At 35.1% G+C, this 19,684-nt stretch overlaps 2 protein-coding genes across 2 annotated transcripts; both read right to left on the reverse strand.

Moving 5' to 3' along the window:
* Positions 1 to 4,657: 4,657 nt before the first annotated feature.
* On the reverse strand, positions 4,658 to 5,593 carry LOC116092186 (olfactory receptor 4C15-like). The gene has a single exon (XM_031373535.1). It carries the CDS (start codon positions 5,591 to 5,593, stop codon positions 4,658 to 4,660), a length of 936 nt encoding a protein of 311 aa, XP_031229395.1.
* Positions 5,594 to 18,411: 12,818 nt separating this feature from the next.
* LOC116092187 (olfactory receptor 4C15-like) lies at positions 18,412 to 19,387 on the reverse strand. Its single transcript, XM_031373536.1, has one exon. It carries the CDS (start codon positions 19,348 to 19,350, stop codon positions 18,412 to 18,414), a length of 939 nt encoding a protein of 312 aa, XP_031229396.1. The 5' UTR covers positions 19,351 to 19,387.
* Positions 19,388 to 19,684: the final 297 nt, after the last annotated feature.

Here is a 19,684-nt window from a genome sequence, read left to right on the forward strand (position 1 = left end):
AGACAAAGAACAAGCATTTCCTTCTTCCATTTCATGCCTTTTATAGAAGCTTCTACCAGGAAGTGTGGCCCAAACTAAAGTAGAACCTTCCTACCTCAGAACATCTGTATTAATGGTGGGCCTTCTCACTTAAAATGATTTAATTAAGAAAAGCATTCCCCTACAATGGGGCACAGAACCTTCACAAGGCCGAGGTTCTCTCCTCCTATTGATGATTGAATTTGCAATCCTCTACTATACATGTGCTGCCAGAACAATCAGACCCACCATGTGAAGTCCTTGGTGAGTAGTTGAGACCCTGGGAGTTCTGAGAGTGCCAGGGCCAAGAAGTGGGAGAAGGTCGGGTGGCAGGCATGGGGAGGGGAGAGGCAACAGGGGTTTATTCTTGTTGTTTTGTTTGTTTGTTTGTTTGTTGGAGGAGAAACTGGGAAAGGAGAAATTTGCATATAAATAAAGAAAATATCTAATAAAAAAGTTCAAAAAAAAAAAAAAACAATCCTCTACAGGTGGCATCAGCGACTTGTGATTTAGTTAATTCCAGTTGCAGTTGATGACTAACAATAAACATCACATAACCATTTGTAACCCCAGTTTCAAGGTGCTTAACATCTGACCTCAGTGAGCACTAAACACATAGTATACATGCATACAAGCAGGAAAAACAGTCATACACATAAAGTAATTAAATGTACAAGGTTTTTAATGCATCCATGTCACTGACTGAATGTTCTCCTGTTTAGAAAGTTTCGCCATCTAGTGAATTATTCCATTATGTTTAAATACTAATTTATTATTGTTCTCAGAACATGATTATGATAGTTATTCTTTCTTGTCAAATTGACTATGTCTGAAATTAAGTAAAGCTCAAGAAGCTGGGTACACCTTTCTTAATTAAATCATTTGAGATGGGAAGACTTACCTTAACTCTGGGCCACACCTAATGACTAACACAATGGTAAATATGCAAATCAATTTTGGAAAAATATATCATGCAAATGGTCCCCATTATAGCTCTTTATAGAATATTTCAAAAGCTATGAAACTTCATGACAACTGTAAACAAATTAAGGAAATGCTTCATGTGGTTCACAGTTTAGTGATAAAGTTCTTCATAGTTGGAGGTCATAACAATAGGAGATAGAGGTAGGAGATAATATTGAATCCACAATGCAGAAGCAGAATGATTAATATATATGTTTGTTTGATACTCAATCTCAGAGAACAGTATTGCCAAATGATTCTTCCATATCAAAAATCAAGATAAAACTGTAGTTGCTTTTTGCTACTTTGTGAGTTCTTTTTCCCACCCCCAGTTTCCCCCACAATCACTAGATAGGAGAAAAAAGGGAGAGAAAGAGATCTCTGAATCTAATTTTGTTCCTTTTGTTTTTTCTTTGATCAAGACAACTAACAAGCTGCAAACCACCCTACATTTTGGAGCCTTAGGATTTATAAACTATCTGCAATGTTCCCAGAATTCCAAATGTCACATAATCACCGAACTATCTACAACTAACCAAACCACACCTCTGCTAGAGCACAAGGCAAATCACACTCAGCTGCTGACGATAGTCAGGAGCAGGCCCACATGCCCACACCTGAGTTTAAAACAAAAGTACATTCTTATGTCTGTGTTTCTTTAATTAATCATTTCACTTGTTCACATTTCAAATGATATCCCCCTTCTCTAGTTGCCCCTCCACAAGTCCCCCATAACTCCCTCCATTCCCTCTCCCCTTTGCCTCTATGAGGGTGCTCTTCCACCCACTCACCACTCCAGCCTCACTGCTATAGCATCTTCCTATGCTGGGACATCAAACCTCCTCAGCAACAAGGGCTGACCCTCCTATTAATGCCACATGAGGCCGTCTTCTACTACATATATGTATCTGGAGCCAAGGATCCCTCCATGTATACTCTTTGGTTGGTGGTTTAGTCCCTGGGAGCTCTGGATGGTTCAGTTAGTTGATGTTGTCTTCCTATGGCATTGAATCCCCTTCAACTCCTTCAGTCATTCCTCTAGTTCTTCCATTTGGGGTGCCTGGGCTTAGTCAATGGTTGGCTGTGAGCATCCTTATCTGTTTTGGTCAGGCTCTAGTAGAGCCTTTCAGGGAACAACTATACCAAGCTATTGTCAGCAAGCATTTCTTGGCATCAGCAATAAATTCTCAAAACTTGTCATTACATAAGCCTAATAGAGATAAATCCTCACACGCATGCTGAAAGGTTAACCTAAATAAAAATCCCCTTACATGTGTATCTGGATACTCATCAACTTGAAGGTTCCATGTTCTGTCACTAACTATCCACACAGTATTTCCTTGAGTTACCTTACAATGTTAAATAGGGGGAATAGACACTCTTGTCTTATTCCTGAATTTAGTTAATACTGAAAGTTTTTCTTCCTTTATAAGTCTTGCTCTCAAGAATGCATTAAAAAAATAGAAAAGAAAAGAATACATAGCTCTCTTGATTTTTGAGAAATACTCCACTCTTTAGATCATGCTAGCCTGGTACTTGAATCAATTTCAATCATCTAATATTCTCAGTAGTGGAATTAAACCACAAGTCAGAGGACCAAGCTTGAGTCAAAACTTTAAAACTGAAAATAAAGTCTAAAGAATGAAAGATATTTTCTCTTTCCATGTACTGGGCAGATGATATTAAAGCATATTTAATGTGAGGGGACAGAGCTTGAGTTGACAGCTTAAGAGAAATATTGCACTTTCACAGCTTGGTACATTTAACAGATTTAAAGTATGGTTTATGTATTTTTGTTTGATTAATATACCACAGTAAATGCAGATTTAAATGATTCATAAAAACAACAGCAACAGCAGCAAAAAAGTCTTCCAAATACTAGCACTCTAGAATGAATGTGTTCAAGACACAAGGATTATTTTCTGTTAGTTTAAATTTTATTCCTGTGTCATAATACAAAATAATCACATGACATGAATTATATTTAGTATCAGGTAATATTTACTAAGTAGTTGTAAGCAATCAGACGCTAACATTTTTGTATCTATGACTGTCATTTTAAATAAGTTTTGGCATTTTCCTACCCACTTTACTAAGATATCTATTTTATGTTTCTTTTAGGAACCATATTGAATAGCAAGTTAACAACAATGTGTGAAAATGTGTTAAGAAAGAGAATATAACTGTAGTTTTAAACAGTTTTTTTTAATTGGATATTTTCTTTATTTACATTTCAAATGTTTTCCCTTTTCTAGGTCTTCCCTTCTGAAACCCTCTATCCTATCACCCTTCCCCCTGCCCCTATGAGGGTGCTCGCCCACACACCCACCCCTCCCATCTTCCCACCCTGACATTCCCCTACACTGAGGCATCGAATACCCTCAGGCCCAAGAGCCTTTCCTCTCACTGATGTCCAACAAGGCCATCCTATGCCACATATGTGGCCAGCATCACGAGTCCCTCCTTGTGTATTCTTTAGTTGGTGGTCCAGTCCCTGAAACAGTTTTAAAATTAGTGAAACAAATCCAGTTGGGTCTACATAGCCACCCAGGGATATAGACTAAGAGTCTGTGTGAAAAAAATCATGCCTTCACATACTAAATTTAAAAAATAATATAATGTTTGTAATAATTTTTCTTTCTCTGAATTTCTAGTTTATATAACCTCAGTGTCACTAAGAAACCTATGTTGCTCTGGAATGTAGGAAATATTGGAAAAATATGATAACATATTTTCAGTTTCTTTCTTCTCCCAATTTCAAGACAGCACTATTTCATCAACCCATTTTAGTAGAGTAGGTGTTCTAGTAGTTAAATTTCTTTCAAAATGCTTAAATTTATGAGAGTATATAGTTCACTTGACTTTACTTTTTTATTATCTTTAAAACTTTATTGTTTAAAATTATTTGCAAATAAGAAAATATATTCCACTCCAAAATTAATTAGACTCCAAAATCTATACAACTCATGAGTTATAAAAAAGGATATAATGCTATACATTTTTACTCCTAATTCTGTTATGGAGTTTTTTATTTTACTGTTATATAAGTTCATAAAATATATTCAATACTGAAACTATAAAATTTAATATGAGGCTTCACAGCATCTTTTCGAGAAGCCAATTCAAATTGTATATAAGTTTATTGAAATGGACTTTAACTTTTATATGGCAATTTGACCATTCAGTTCATATTGTATAAGTGTAATCTCACAATGGATTTCTTACATACAATGTTAATGCATAATCTATAAAATAGTTTCAAATACATCTCTATAAGGAGGTCTTTCACAAAGTAAATATGGTTTTATTTGTTGTTTAGATTAAGTTGTATATATTAAGTATGCACTAGTATTAATTATTTGATTTGTGCCTATGTTAATGTATGTGAACATGAATGCAATGCTGGAACTCATGCACATGCCAGAAGAACATGAGGAGACACTGAATATTCTTCTCTACCTCATTTCCTTGAGAAAAGACCTGTGATTGACAGTCTTGATCTAGCTGTGCTATTCAGCAATTAGTTGTCCAATTCAAATGTAAGCCTGCCTGGTTCTGCTTCATCCATGGTGGGTTAAAAACAATCTACCATACTTGGCTTTGGACATTAGTGGTAAGGATTCAAGTTCTCATTCTTAAACAAGCAAGCACATATGTCAACTGAGCTATTTCTATTTTAATATTTATCAGGAACCATTATCAGTCTCTTCCACATTTTCCTGATGGCATTTATCATTTCCTTATTCCTGAAAGTGTAAACCATAGGATTGAGCAGTGGTGTCAAGACATCTGTAAACACAAAAACATTTTTCTCAAAAGAAAATGCAGATGTAGGTCGTGCATATATTAATATACAGGGAACAAAGAAAAAAACTACAACAGTAATATGGGATCCACAGGTAGAAAGAGCCTTACGACGCCCTTCTGAGCTGTGGGCTCTCAGAGAGAACAATATAACACCGTAGGAAACCAGCAAAAAGGTGAATATAATGATGCAGATAGACCCACTGTTGGCAAACACCAAAATGATAAAAATGTGTATGTCAGTGCAGGCAAGCTTCAACAACGGAAACAAGTCACATATGAAATGGTCAATGACATTGGGTCCACAGAAGGGCAATTTCAAAGTAAAGGCAATTTGTATGATAGAATGCAAGAATCCTCCAGCCCAGGCTACCCCCACCAGAATGCCACAGAGCCTCCGATTCATGATGAAAGAGTAGTGTAAAGGCTTGCAAATGGCCACATAACGGTCATAGGCCATGGCTGCGAGAACAATGACCTCCACAGCAGTAAGAAAGTGCACAGCAAAAACCTGTGTCATACAACATTCAAAAGAGATGATCTTCCTCTCATAAACCATGTCCACGATCATCTTTGGTGTGACAACAGAGGAGACACAAGCATCCAGGAAGGACAGGAATGCCAAGAAGAAGTACATGGGAGAGCCCAGCAGTGCAGGACTGTAGACAATGGTCACCACAATAATCATGTTGCCCACAAGAGTTGCAAGATAGACCAATAAAAATAAAACAAATGATATTTTCTCAATTCGTGGGTTTTGTGAAAGCCCCAGGAGTATGAACTCATTGACAAAGCTCTGGTTATGCATGATTCTCCAAAGGACTTTGAAAGAATAGAGTATTTATGAAACTCTGCAATTATAAGAAAAACATATATCATACAAATTTAGAGTATGAGCATTAATAACATAGTACATCTTTATGCAAAAATAACATAATTGATTTTATTACTATTCCAAATGAAGTATTTTTTGAAAAATATAGTTAGATATCACATTGAATTGAGGTAGAAATTAACATATAATTTAAAATAGCCAAAATTTTTAATATTTGAGACAAAACCATTTATTTGTGTTAGGAAAGGAATCACATTTGAAATTTCAGCTTTCATCATTCTCTAAATGTTTTCTGTAGTAAAGTATGAAAGGCATTAGTAATCATACCTAAATAATAAACCAAAGGCTATACTTTATTAAACATGTCTACCATCTTCATGGAACTAGGCAGGGCTGTAATCATACCTGAATAATAAACCGAAGGCTATACTTTATTAAACATGTCTACCATCTTCATGGAACTAGGCAGGGCTGAGTTGTAATCATACCTGAATAATAAACCAAAGGCTATACTTTATTAAACAGGCCTACCATCTTCATGGAACTAGGTAGGGCTGTAATCATACCTGAATAATAAACCAAAGGCTATACTTTATTAAACATGTCTACATCTTCATGGAACTAGGCAGGGCTGAATCGTCTACAGTAATAGACTGAAGCTTCATCTACCAAAATAAGAAGAGATAAAATAGACTTTGAAATCATTGACATTTTGAATTTTCTTTCAAAGCATGATGTGCATTAGAATTCAAATCAGGTAATTTGTTCTTCATAACATAAAAAGTTCAGTACAACAATATCTACCACTAACATGATGCTAATGAAGAAAAATGCTGAAGATTCACTTTAATTCATTAATTTATAGTATAATCAGAACTCTGTAAAAATGATGCTGATGTTAGGATGACTAAATAGAGTGTGAAAATGCAACTGTATAGGATTCAGGTTCCTAGTCAACAATATATGACAAGTGAAAAACTGTTTAAAAAAATTAAGATCAAGGAAATAATATGGTTAAACTTGGATTTCACAATCCTCTAGCTCTACCATCCATGACCTCTCATAAGCAGCAAGCCAAAGTGAGATTTTTTTAAAAAATGAGAATATCTGAGTAGAAGTGGCCTTTGTTCAGGTTCCATCTGTCTATAAAAGAACTGCATCTTATTCCATTGTTCATCTGTGAAACAGGTATTTCCATAAAAGCAGCAATGTAAAGAAAGAAGGGAGAATTGAGAGATAATGAGTCATCCACCAGTATGAAAATTGATAAAAGTTACCTAGCTGAAGAATAAAACCTAATCATTGAATACCATTAAGATTTCTGAGATTTAATTATTTGCTAGATATTTATACAATAAGATCTTGTTCATAAAAATATAATTTTATAAAACTATAGTTTTAAATATTTAATATAATTACGTTCCTAAACAGATTACATACTCATCTCCAAGGACTATTGGGAGGATTAAATTTGACAATGTTGAAGTATTACTTACACTATTACCCTTGTAAACCATGCTGCTTCATGTGGTTTACTTCATCAAATATTACAGCTCTTGAACTAGGTTCCCTAGAAAAATCATAGTTTAAAATGTATTTATATCTTCTGGGTATATCTGAAATGTTTTATTAAACTTATTGTTTTTTGGTGTGAATATCTATATTAATGAATACACATGCATTTGTATATATATATATATATATATATATATATATATATATACACACACAAATACATATCTGTGAGTAAAGTTCTAATGTATTTATGTACAGAAGAAAAAAGTAATGATTTAATGACTGGCTTTTACATAGAACATATACAATTTCAGTTGAAGATGGTAGGGGAAGAAGAAGAAGAGGAAGGAGGAGGAGGATGCATACTTTGAAACAACCACTTCTATGATGTTCCTAGGGCAGTTCTTCAATAGTATCTATAACATAATCACTATTTCCAATGACAAACTACAGCAAAAGGTAAACAAACAAACAAACAAAACAATACCTTACCTGATGATCACTGGATCACTATATCTGGGACTAATAATTTAACATAGATTAAGTGTTCACCACATAATTTAGCAGTTGTCATTCTGTGCTGAGTCAGGATGGATGAAAAACTGCTCTGAGTAAGGAGATCATAGGGCATGGTGTTGAGGCATGAAATATTTCAAAGAAAATTAACATTTCTTACAATGAAAAATATGGGAATAAAAGAGAATCTTCAGAATCTTGAGAATTATTTATCAGATCTAGACCTTTACCTTTTTCTATAGAATAGATGTGAAACTAGATGTTCCTAAAATTAAAAACCCTGGGGACATTCAAAGTTTATTTTTTCAAATCGCATCAAGATAATGATGGAAGCAGAAATAGTGGAGGAAATATTGAGTGTTAAGGAAAAGGGGATCTCTGACAACGAATGATTCAAAGCAGAAAAGAATATTGTACATTAAATTCTCGCTTTTACCATAGCCAACACTGTTAGTTTTTTTCTGTATATATTTTCACAAGGCAAAACACTTGTTTTTATGGGTTGTAGTAAAACATGATAATTTCAATACATAGCATGGTCTAATGTTCTTACCCAACGATGAAATGGGGATGCTTTCGTCCTCCCTCAACGATATTCAGCTTTTAATTTCCATCTTCTGCAACAAAACAAAAAGATCAAGCAATCAAACTGAGTCAAATCTTCTAAGGGAAACAAAGGCTAATGTTAACTTAAAATTAAGTAAATGTTAGCTGAATTTTCTATGTTTACTTAAGATTCTCATTAGTTCTGATTAAACTGACGTTATTTGCCTGGAAGCAGTTTTCTAAATTATTCATGAAGTCAATAATGGACAGTACAGCATAGTCACTATGGTTTGTGATCATGAGTTCCGATCTTTTTATAATTTAAGAGATGATAAGCCTAAACAGTAGCCGTAGCCTAGATATATTTCTATAAAATAACATGACTAATAGCTGAAAAATAAGCTAATTATGCATAAAAACTCTTTAGCTAAAATGAATATATTCTTGTTAATTTCATATTCACACCAAATAAACTCTTAGTAAAGCACTGAGGCAATGTCAAGTGAAGCTCACTAAGTGATAGCTCAAAACCTTCTGCTCTCTCTCTCTCTCTCTCTCTCTCTCTCTCTTTGACAACATAAATTTAAAATGTATTTGAAAATTGAAAGAGTCCCAGGTAGTTGAACCAATGTTCTTAAGAAGCAACACACTGCGAATTCATTTCTACAGTTAACTTAAAGCAGGGAATCTAGACATCAAAATGCAGAGTATAACATAAGTTTTTAAGCTACGTAGAACTAGACAAAGACACATACTCACATAGAGTCAAAAGATGTTTCTTTTTCAAAGGAGAAGTAGAAAGACATGAAAAACAGCTAGAGCAGATATGAAACAACTGTATTTCATATATTGTTTCTGAGCCTAACCATTGGTCCTAAATTTGACATGGGTAGCTTTTCAATAGTCTTATAAAATTAAAATTATTTACATTATCACCCTATAATACTACTCCTGATGTATTTACTACATAAAGGAAAAACTGGTGACACATTTACAACAAAACGTAAGTAAATGCATTCATTCATACATGCAAAGAGGAAAAACAGCTCTTGCTTCAGCCCCAATTTTCTTCCCATTGGAATACTTCTTGGAGAATGATGTCACTCATTCCTTGGTATTTCCAGGTTTCCATTGTTTCCTTAAAAGTGCCTCTCTCCTTCCCAAACCACACACAATGGACTGCTCCCCAAATTACTCTGCAGAACTTTATTTTTATGTCATCTATTACTTAATAACTTATCTTAGTTATTTCTTGTTATACTTGACATTCAGGGAAATAGATACTTTTACCTTTTAATTTTTCACGGAGGTATTTTATTTGTTTCTTTGCTATTTGTGTGGATCTAAAATGAGAGCAAATAGAATATTAAGCACAAATTTAAACATTGTTGTTACTCAGCTTTGGGAGGACCTAGGAAAAATAAGATGGCGATGTACCTGAACACAATCTATTATATACATGAAAGTTTCAAATAATTATTAAAATATATTTGCAAAATAGTTAACAAAACAGCTTTCTTTGTAAATAGTAATGTAATTGAACAAACTATCAAATCTCAGGTTTTATGGTCCAGTTGGACACATCACCCTCGCTTGGAATGGCTTAGGTCCTAAGCCTTTATCTTTCACCTGGGCTCATGGTGTTACAATCTTGTGCCACCACACCCAGCCAAATTCACTGTTTTTAAGTCAGATTCTGTAAACTATAACTCAAAAATAACTTGTCACTTTTGATGCCACCATTATTTTAAGCAGTGCCTATCTAACCCAATGCTGAACTGTTGAATCAGTCAAAAGAAAGTAAAGTTCTTATCATCACATTATAAAGTATTCTGATTATAATGAAGGAAATAGTAAATATTATACCCTACATTGATAGCAAATACCTTGTTACTATAAAATTACTTAAAATTAAACATCAACAAAAGCCCCCAAAAAGTTATATTTTAATTTTAAATAATAAATTAATACCATAACTTAGACTCATCTCTGAAAATATGAAGGTATGCCCTCTGAGCTTCACCATGTGTCAGTTCTATAACAGCTCTGAAGGTATATGTCACCTATTCCCTATGATACAGTAACCATCAGTCGTGGCTAAGATTCTCCACTTGTTCCAGCACTTCCTTCCACATCTCAGAGGCATCAGGAGGGCAGCTCTGGCAGTGAGCTTGGAGGATGTCACCTCTGCTTTTGAAGTGCTGTATTTATGTGGTTATTACAGCAAAACACAAATGAAGAATCCAAAATTCTTCCTTCACTGTAACCAGACATCATGAATGTGAGAGTGATTCTCTGACCCCTTGGGTTTTTAAAAAATGCCTAACCTCGTGAGATTCTAAGACAAACTTTTGTACATGTTTATATGTATAACAGCATTCATAATGCTTTTTGGCCATTCAAACTTATGTTATGAGTTTTAAAAAAATTATTAAGGTTATGTTTGCCAGTACTCTTATGTACTGTCTCTTTCAGATAACAAAGACAACTCTATGATGGATGGAGTTCAATGTCTCTGTGCAGTATTTGACAAAATTTCTTTCTGTCACAAGGAATTGTTAAAATCAATGTCAGGAAAATGTTCATAATTTTTATAAGTATTTTCAAATATTTTTCTTTAAAGAATAAAAATCATATATACAAAACAATACTAATAGAAATACTTTTATTTCCTGTAAGAATTTTTGCTTTTTTATTAACTTTGACTATTTCATATATGTACACATTTTATTATGATCATATTGACTACATAATGTCTCCTCTTACTGTCCTGGAGATGGACATTTCAAGTACCTCCTCCTATATTTATATCTTTTTATTGGCCAATGAGTTTAATTATATTTGCTCATATGAGCATGGATAGAAAGCTATGACTGAACCATTGAAAAACTTACTGGGAGCTACACTTCTATAGATAGCTTTACCTACCACCATTAAATTGGTAAAAACTCCTGAGTGTTTTCCCTATTCATAACAGAATATTAAATAATAAACCTTGTGCCAGTGTTTTGTGGGTGTCCACAACCACATGTCGCTTGTTCATGGTTAAAACAGCCACATCACATAAAGCAGACACTGCATCATAGCACATTTACCAAACCCTTAGGATGTATATTCTATATTTTTTTCTATTTTGAGCAATTTCTCGGTCTATGAAACGTTGATATAGATATCCCATTTAGGTAGGAGCATTGAACATTTATTCATTCCCAACACTTAATTAAAAATTTCCTGCATTAATGCTCACACACAGCAAAAAGAACCTTATCTGCCAAATCCTGACAATAGTTGAGAAATATAAATATGCATATTTAAAAGGCATTATTCATTTAGAAGAAGAATAGTAGCATTTTCTCCATAAAGGCCTAGGCATCACAGTCCATAAACATTTGACCAACTTTATATTACCAACTATGTATTACCTTGTGTACCACATTATTTATCTTCAATATGACAGTGACTAATTACCCTCCAAGCTGATATGGCATGATTGAACCAATAGGCATAGCTTTCCTGAAACCTCCATGTTCTAGAACATAAACTCCACAGCTAAGGATGACATTTGATGTCTCTTCTCCTCTAAAAGCCTACATGGCACCTTCTGCCAGGATTACTAACCAGCCGAAAGGACTTTCCTCAGGAGCTCTCAAATGTGAGTTCCTATGAAACAAGATGTTACACACATTAGAAATACAAAGTCAGCAGATAAAGAGTAAATATAATAATACCCTAAACAATAGCCAGAAAGGAAGAAATACTCAGGAGATGTGAGAGAGTAAAATGCAGACTGTGAGAACGAGTTAAGATCCCACCCATGATAGAGATAGGAACTGGGAAATAAAAGAGTGTGTAGCAGAGACAAGAGGGCCAGTTTTCATTACGTATGTGTGCGAAATTTTCAAAGAAAAAAATGTATGTATGAAAAAGAAAATGACAAAATGATTTTGAGCAAATGAGTATTTTAATCTGATGTTGATGTCAATATTTTTGAATCATTTCATTCCTTTTGTTGTTTTTATTTAAGTGTAGGTTTAATTTTATACTATTTGATTATTTATACATGCATATGTGCTTGATAAAATATGTGCCCTTTAATTTCTACTTTATCCCCCATGACCTGCATCTTTCTTGCACCTTCATGTGATCTTTTTTATCAACCCAGTGAGTACATTTTATATTGTGGATATGTAAGTGTGTATGACCATCTTCTGGGGACATACTTAGTCTTTGAGAAACCACATCCCTAAAGAAAGCTGACTCCCTCACACACTATTGCATTCAATGTCAATAGCACCCCAGTTAAAGATGGAAACTCATGATCATCTCCTTTAGCATGCTGGGGGACTGACTGGTTTGATCTTTAGCAGATGTTATGCATGTAATCATAGCTTTGAGTTTACGTGTGTAACAGCTCTGTTAGGTTAATAACAATCTCACCACAAATGTTCAGTATAGGGTAACTCCACTTAAATCCTGTTATATGTATGTTTTAAGAATCTTCTAGAAAGTTAGGTTTCACAATTTTCTTCAAAAGTTTGAAGTGCTAGTTATCTCTTCTAATATGCCTTCCTGTTTTGGTTTACTTGACTTTGTTTGTTTGTTTTTGATAGTATGTATCTTGATAGTATTTCTTTTGATATATTTGGTGTGGTTATCCTGTTCTTCTGATTAAATATTCCTTTCAACATTCTATACTTAGAGATCATAAGTTTATCTGTTTTATCATGAAAAATCTTGATTCCTACTTCAGTTTTAGTGGAGAGTTTTTCTAAATAGGGTGCTCCAAATTGACAGCTGTGATCTTTTAGAACTTCAAATGAATCCTTCACACCCTGCTAACTTTGTAGGTTTCTGTTGAATTGTCAAGTGTTATTATCAAGAGTTCATTAACAATATGAATTTTATCTCTTACAACTTTTATTCTTCTTGCATAAGAGAGTGTCTTTAATTTTTTGGCTATAATTTGTTGTACAGAGTTTCATACTGGTCCTATTTGGTTTTCTGTAGGCCTTTTATACCTGGATGGGCATCTCTTTTATTATTATTATTAGATATTTCCTTTATTTACATTTCAAATGATATATCCTTTCCCAGTTTCCCCTCAGGAAAAAAAAAAAGGCCTGTTCCCTCCCTCCCCCAACTCCAACCCTCCTCTTGCTTTCTGGCCCTGGCATTCCTCTACCCTGGGGCATAGAACCTTCACAGGACCATGGGCCCCTCCTCCCATTGATGGCCAACTAGACCATCCGTTGCTTCATATGCAACTGGAGCCATGAGTCATTCCATGTGTACTCTTTGGTTGGTGGTTTAGTCCCTGGGAGTTCTAAGGATATGAGTTAGTTCATATTGTTGTTCTTCCTAAGGGGCTATAAACCCTTCAGTTCCTTGGTTCCTTTCTCTAGCTTATTCATTGGGGACCCTGTGCTCAGTCCAATGGATGACTGTGAGCCTCTACTTCTGTATAAGCCTGGCACTGGCAGAGCCTCTCAGGAGATAGCTATATCAGGCTCCTGTCAGCCAGCACTTGATGGCATCCACAATAGTGTCTGGGTTTGGTGATTGAATATGGGAAGGATTCCCAGGTGGGGCAGTCTCTGAATTGTCCTTCCTTCAGTCTCTGCTCCATAGTTTGTCTCTGCAACTCCCTCCATGGGTATTTTGTTCCCCCTTCTAAGAAGGAATGAAGTATCCACACTTTGGCCTTCCTTCTTCTTGAGTTTCTTGTGGTTTGTGGATTGAATTTGGGGTATTCTGAGCTTCTGGGCTAATATCCACTTATCAGTGAGTTTATACCATGTGTGTTCTTTTGTGATTGGGTTACCTCACTCAGGATAATATTCTCCAGATCCATTTATTTCCCTAAAAATTTCATAAATTCATTGTTTTTAATAGTTGAGAGTACTCCATTGTGTAAATGTACCACATTTTCTGTATCCATCCCTCTGTTGAGGGACATCTGGGTTGTTTCCAGTTTCTGGCTATTATAAATAAGGCTGCTATAAACATAATAGAGCATGTGTCCTTATTAAATGTTGGAGCATCTTCTGGGTATATGCCCAGGAGTGGTATAGCTGGGTCCTCAGATAGTACTATGTCCAATTTCCTGAGGAAACTCATTTCCAGAGTGGTTGTACCAGCTTGCAATCCCATCAACAGCAATGAAGAATTAACTCAAGCAAATCAGTGGCCTTCCTCTACACAAAAGACTGAGAAAGAAATTAGGGAAACAACACCACTCAAAATAGTCACAAATAATATAAAATACCTTGGTGTGATTGTAACTAAGCCAATAAAAGATCTGTATGACAAGAACTTCAAGTCTATGAAGAAGGAAATCGAAGATCTCAGAAGATAAAAGCTCTCCCATGCTCATGGATTGACAGGATTAATATAGTAAAAATGGCTTTCTTGCCAAAAGCAATCTACAGATTCATTGCAATCCCCATCTAAATTCTAACTAAATTCTTCACTGACTTGGAAAGAGCAATTTGCAAATTCATTTGGAATAGCAAAAAACCTAGGATAACAAAAACTATTCTCAACAGTAAAAGAACATCTGGGGGAATTACTATCCCTGACCTCAAGCTGTACTACAGAGCAAACTGCGATAAAAATGGGATGGTTTTGGTACAGTGACAGGAAGGTAGAACAATGGAATAGAATTGAAGACCAAGAAATGAACCCACACACCTATGGTCACTTGATCTTTGAAAAAGGTGTTAAAACTATCGAGGGGAAAAGAGACAGAATTTTCAACAAATGGTGCTGGTTAGGTTGGCAGTCAGCATGTAGAAGAATGCAAATTGATCCATTCTTATCTCTTTGTACAATGCTCAAGTACAAGTGGATCAAGGACTTCCTCATAAAACCAGATACACTGAATCTAATAGAAGAGAAAGTGGGGGAAATGCCTTGAACACATGGGCACAGGGGAAAATTTCCTGAATAGAACACCAAAGGCTTATGCTCTAAGATCAACAATCAACAAATGGGACGTCATAAAATTGCAAAGCTCCTGTAAGACAAAGGATACTGTTACTAGGACAAAATGGCCACCTACAGATTGGGAAAAGATCTTTACCAATTCTACATTCAATAGTTATGTAACCATCTATTGGGACATGGTCAGCTTATAATGTAAATTTATTTACATTATTATTTTAGAAAAAAACTAACCATTCCTTTCCTAACAATTAAAGGTTGCTAATAGTCCCTTGAATAGGACTAGAACTTCATTTCAAACTTCTTTGTCCATACTGGTGTTTTATCTGGCTTGCACAGGTCTTGTTAATACTGACATAGACATGCTCATTTAATATATGCAGTTATCACACTATATCCAAATAATACTTTTTTTTTTGTAGACATCCAGAATTTCTAGCTTCTATAATCTTCCTGGTTCCCTCTTCTACAATGATTGTTGAGCCTTTGGAGGGAGGGTTATGGTAAATATTTCCCTTAGAACTGATATTTTTTTTCATTTTCTTATTCTATGCAGTTGGCTAGTAGTGAGTCTATATGTTGATCACCATCTACTGTGAGTAGAAGCTACTCTGATTAGAGTTGAGTGGTACCTTAGCTTAGGTATAAGAGTAAGTAATTAGAAATCAGTTAAATACTGTGTGACTTTAGCAGACTAAACATATTAGATTCTTTTCTAGGTCCTCTGACCTGATTAACCATAGGCTCTTTGCCTGATAATCTAAAAGGCAAATTATAATTTATCTATAAAAAAAATTCAAAATGTGACTCAATTTGTACATTGAATAAATGTATCTTCTTTTTAAAATTGGATATTTTATTTATTTGCATTTCAAATGTTATCTACTTTACAGGTTTTCTCTCTGCAAACCCTATATCCTATTCGCCCCTTGCCCTAATTCTATAAGGGTACTCCCGCACTCACCCACCCACTCCTACCTCACTGCCCTAGCATTCCTCTACACTGGAGCATCAGGTCTTCACAAGACCAACTGCCACCCCTCCCATTGAAGCCATATAAGGCCCTTCAGTTCTTTCAGTCCTTCCCTTAACTCCTCCACTTGGGGTTCCTATGCACAGTCCAATGGTTGGCTGCAAGCATCTGTGTCTGTATTGGTCAGGATCTGGCAGAGCATTTCAGAAGACAGCTATATCAGGCTCCTGTCAGCAAGCACTTCTTGGCATCCACAATAGTGTCTGGGTTTGTGTCTTCATGTGGGATGATTCCTCAGGTGGGGGAGTCTCTGGATAGCCTTTCCTTTAGTCTGTGTTCCACTCTTTGTCCCTGTATTTCCTTTAGACAGGAACAATGCTGGGTTAAACTTTTGGAGATGGGTGGGTGGCTACTGATTTGTTTGAGTTAATTTTATATCCAGCCACTTTGCTGAAGTTGTTTATCAGGTTTAGGATTTCTCTGGTGGAATTTTTGGGATCACTTAAGTATACAATCATATCATCTGCAAATAGTGATATTTTGACTTTTTCCTCTCCAATTTGTATCCCTTTGACCTCCTTTGTTGTCTAATTGCTCTAGCTAGGTCTTCAAGAACTATATTGAATAGATATGGAGAGAGTGGGCAGCCTTGTCCAGCCCCTGATTTTAGTGGGATTGCTTCAAGTTTCTTTCTATTTAGTTTTTATGTTGGCTACAAGTTTGCTGTAAAATAAATTTTTACTATTTTTACTATGTTTACGTATAGGCCTTAAATTCTTGATCTTTCCAAGACTTTTAACAAGAAGGGATATTGAATTTTGTCAAATGCTTTTTCAGAATCTAATGAAAAAACAAAGTCAAATAGCACCAAAACACCTATCTCTTTATATTTCTCTGTTCTGAAACCACACAATAATACTTAGAAACCCATTTTGGTTTTGTTTCAGTACTTTTCTTTCCATAATTTTGAATACATACTTTTTTGACATTTTAAGAAACAGTGTGAATGAAAACATTCTAATATCTTCCAATGTTTTGTTATAATTATGAGTATAAAATATAAATGTCTTTAATTTTCATATAGCAACTTTAATTTTCATATAGCAGTCGATTCACAAGAAGTGTGACAGCAAGGCAAAGTTTTCAATCCTAATATTAATTCAGTTTCTTAAAATAATCTAATTTATATATGAATAAATTAGAAAGTGCATGTCTGAACAAATATTGTTTTTATTCATTTTTAAATTTAATTTTGAGAATTTTTACATGGGTGCTGCATTTATGTCATTTTCTCAATCAAACTCTTCCCTCCTCTCCATCTCAAGTTCATGAACTCATTTCTTTTTCAATTCTTTTAATTCATTAATATTATATATATACATATATATATCATGATAGATACCCCATATATATATATATATATATATATATATATATATATGTGTGTGTGTGTGTGTGTGTGTGTGTGTGTGTGTGTGTGTGTGTATTCACTTAATGAGTCCATTAACTGTTATCCATAAATTCATGTATTAAAACTGAACATTGGGTTTAGACAGTTTTTCTAACTACAAGACAATTTTTCCTGGAAAAAAAATTGTTTTTGAACTCTCAGCAGACATTGACTGACTGTCACATTTTAGCTAGAGGTGTAAGCTTGTGAAGGTGTCCCATCCACATTGATATACAAAATTAACTGGTGTTGTCATTACTCAAGGTCTTTTAGTCAACCCTATGGCTGATATTGCATGGCTGTACCGAACAGTCATGCTGAGAAGACAAAATCTAGCAGCAAGTGTGATAGTTTTCTGACTTTTATAATCTTTCTGTATTCTTTTTATAGTGTATCTAAATATATTTTTAGCTTGTTTGATTGTGTGCTTATGCATATATGTTCTCTGTCTCACTCCTCTGTCTCTCTGTCTCTGTCTCTGTGTGAGTGTGTGTGTGTGTGTGTGTGTGTGTGTGTGTGTGTATGTGTGCAATGAATGCACTGCCAGTGTCCATTAATTTTCATGTAGACCAAGAAAATGGAATTGAGTATCTTTATTTGTTTCATATTGTCTTAGTTTTTAGAGACAAGGTCTATGGATGCACCCAGAACTTTCTAGATCTCTGATAGACTAGCTGTCCAAAGTTCAACTGCATTTCACTTGCCTCAGAAATACCAGCACTAGGTTAAAAGCACACTGCCATACTTGACTATAGACATAGGCAAAGGGGATGCAGAAAAGTTTCTTATAGTTACAGAGTGTTGACTTTGCTTCTTCCACAGAGCTATCTCCCTGGCCTAAGGCATTAATCATTTTATTATGTCAGGAGCCACCAATAAACTTCTCCACATTTTCCTGATGGCATTCTTCATTTCCTTATTCCTGAAAGTGTAAACCATAGGATTGAGCAATGGTGTCAAGACATCAGCAAATATAAATACATTTTTCTCCAAAGAGAATGGCGATGTAGGTCGTGCATATATTAGTATGCATGGAACAAAGAACAAAACCACAACAGTAATGTGGGACCCACAGGTAGAGAGAGCTTTACGTCTCCCTTCAGAACTGTGGGTTCTCAAAGAGAACAAGATGACACCATAGGAAACAAGCAAAAAGGAAAAGATAATGATGCAGATAGAACCACTGTTAGCAAATACCAAAATGACAAATATGTGTGTGTCAGTGCAGGCAAGCTTCAGTAATGGGAACAAGTCACATATGAAATGATCAATAAAGTTAGGGCCACAGAAAGGCAGCTGCAAAGTGAATATAATCTGTATGATAGAATGCAAAAATCCCCCTGCCCAGGCTACTCCCACCAGGACGCCACACAGCCTCCTGTTCATAATGGAGGAATAGTGCAAAGGCTTACAAATGGCCACATATCTATCATAAGCCATAGCTGCCAGGATGATCACCTCCACGGCACTGAAGAAGTGGACAGAAAACACTTGTGTGATGCAACATTCAAAGGAGATGGTCTTTCTCTTATAGAATAAATCTATAATCATCTTGGGGGTGACAATAGAGGATACACATGCATCCAATAAGGACAGGAATGCCAAGAAGAAGTACATGGGGGAGCCCAGCAGTGCAGGACTCCAAACAATGGTCACTACAATCGTCATGTTTCCCCCGATCGTTGCAAGATAGAGTAATAAAAATATAACAAATAAGAGCTTCTCAACTTTTGGGTTTTGTGAAAGTCCCAGGAGTATGAACTCGGTGACAACGGTCTGATTTTGCATGATTCATAAGACGAGAGGGGAAGTAAAATCTGTTCATGTAAATCTGCAATGAAGAAAATTGTGTTGTTTCATACAATGTGTAATACCAGCTTCAACAAAATGGTCCTTCCTTTGGCAGAATTATCTTCACTGACTTCTATTAGCCTTGAAACAGAATATTAGAGTTTTTTAAATAGCATAGTTCCATATCAGGTCAAAGAGAAACAAATTATTTAATACTTTATCACATTTCAAATGTTCTTGCAGAACCTCTCTGTATGTGCTAGAAAATGAGAATAATTTATCTTTGAAGCTTCAAATTTCATAATTCTCAAAGGAGTTTTTGAAAAGCAAC

The sequence above is a fragment of the Mastomys coucha genome, unplaced genomic scaffold (genome assembly GCF_008632895.1).
Source record: "Mastomys coucha isolate ucsf_1 unplaced genomic scaffold, UCSF_Mcou_1 pScaffold15, whole genome shotgun sequence".
NCBI lineage: Eukaryota > Metazoa > Chordata > Mammalia > Rodentia > Muridae > Mastomys > Mastomys coucha.

Bases quoted from the DNA above. Each gene is read 5' to 3' on its own strand.
- LOC116092187 (XM_031373536.1), bottom strand. From the start codon at position 19,350: ATGCAAAATCAGACCGTTGTCACCGAGTTCATACTCCTGGGACTTTCA.
- LOC116092186 (XM_031373535.1), bottom strand. From the start codon at position 5,593: ATGCATAACCAGAGCTTTGTCAATGAGTTCATACTCCTGGGGCTTTCA.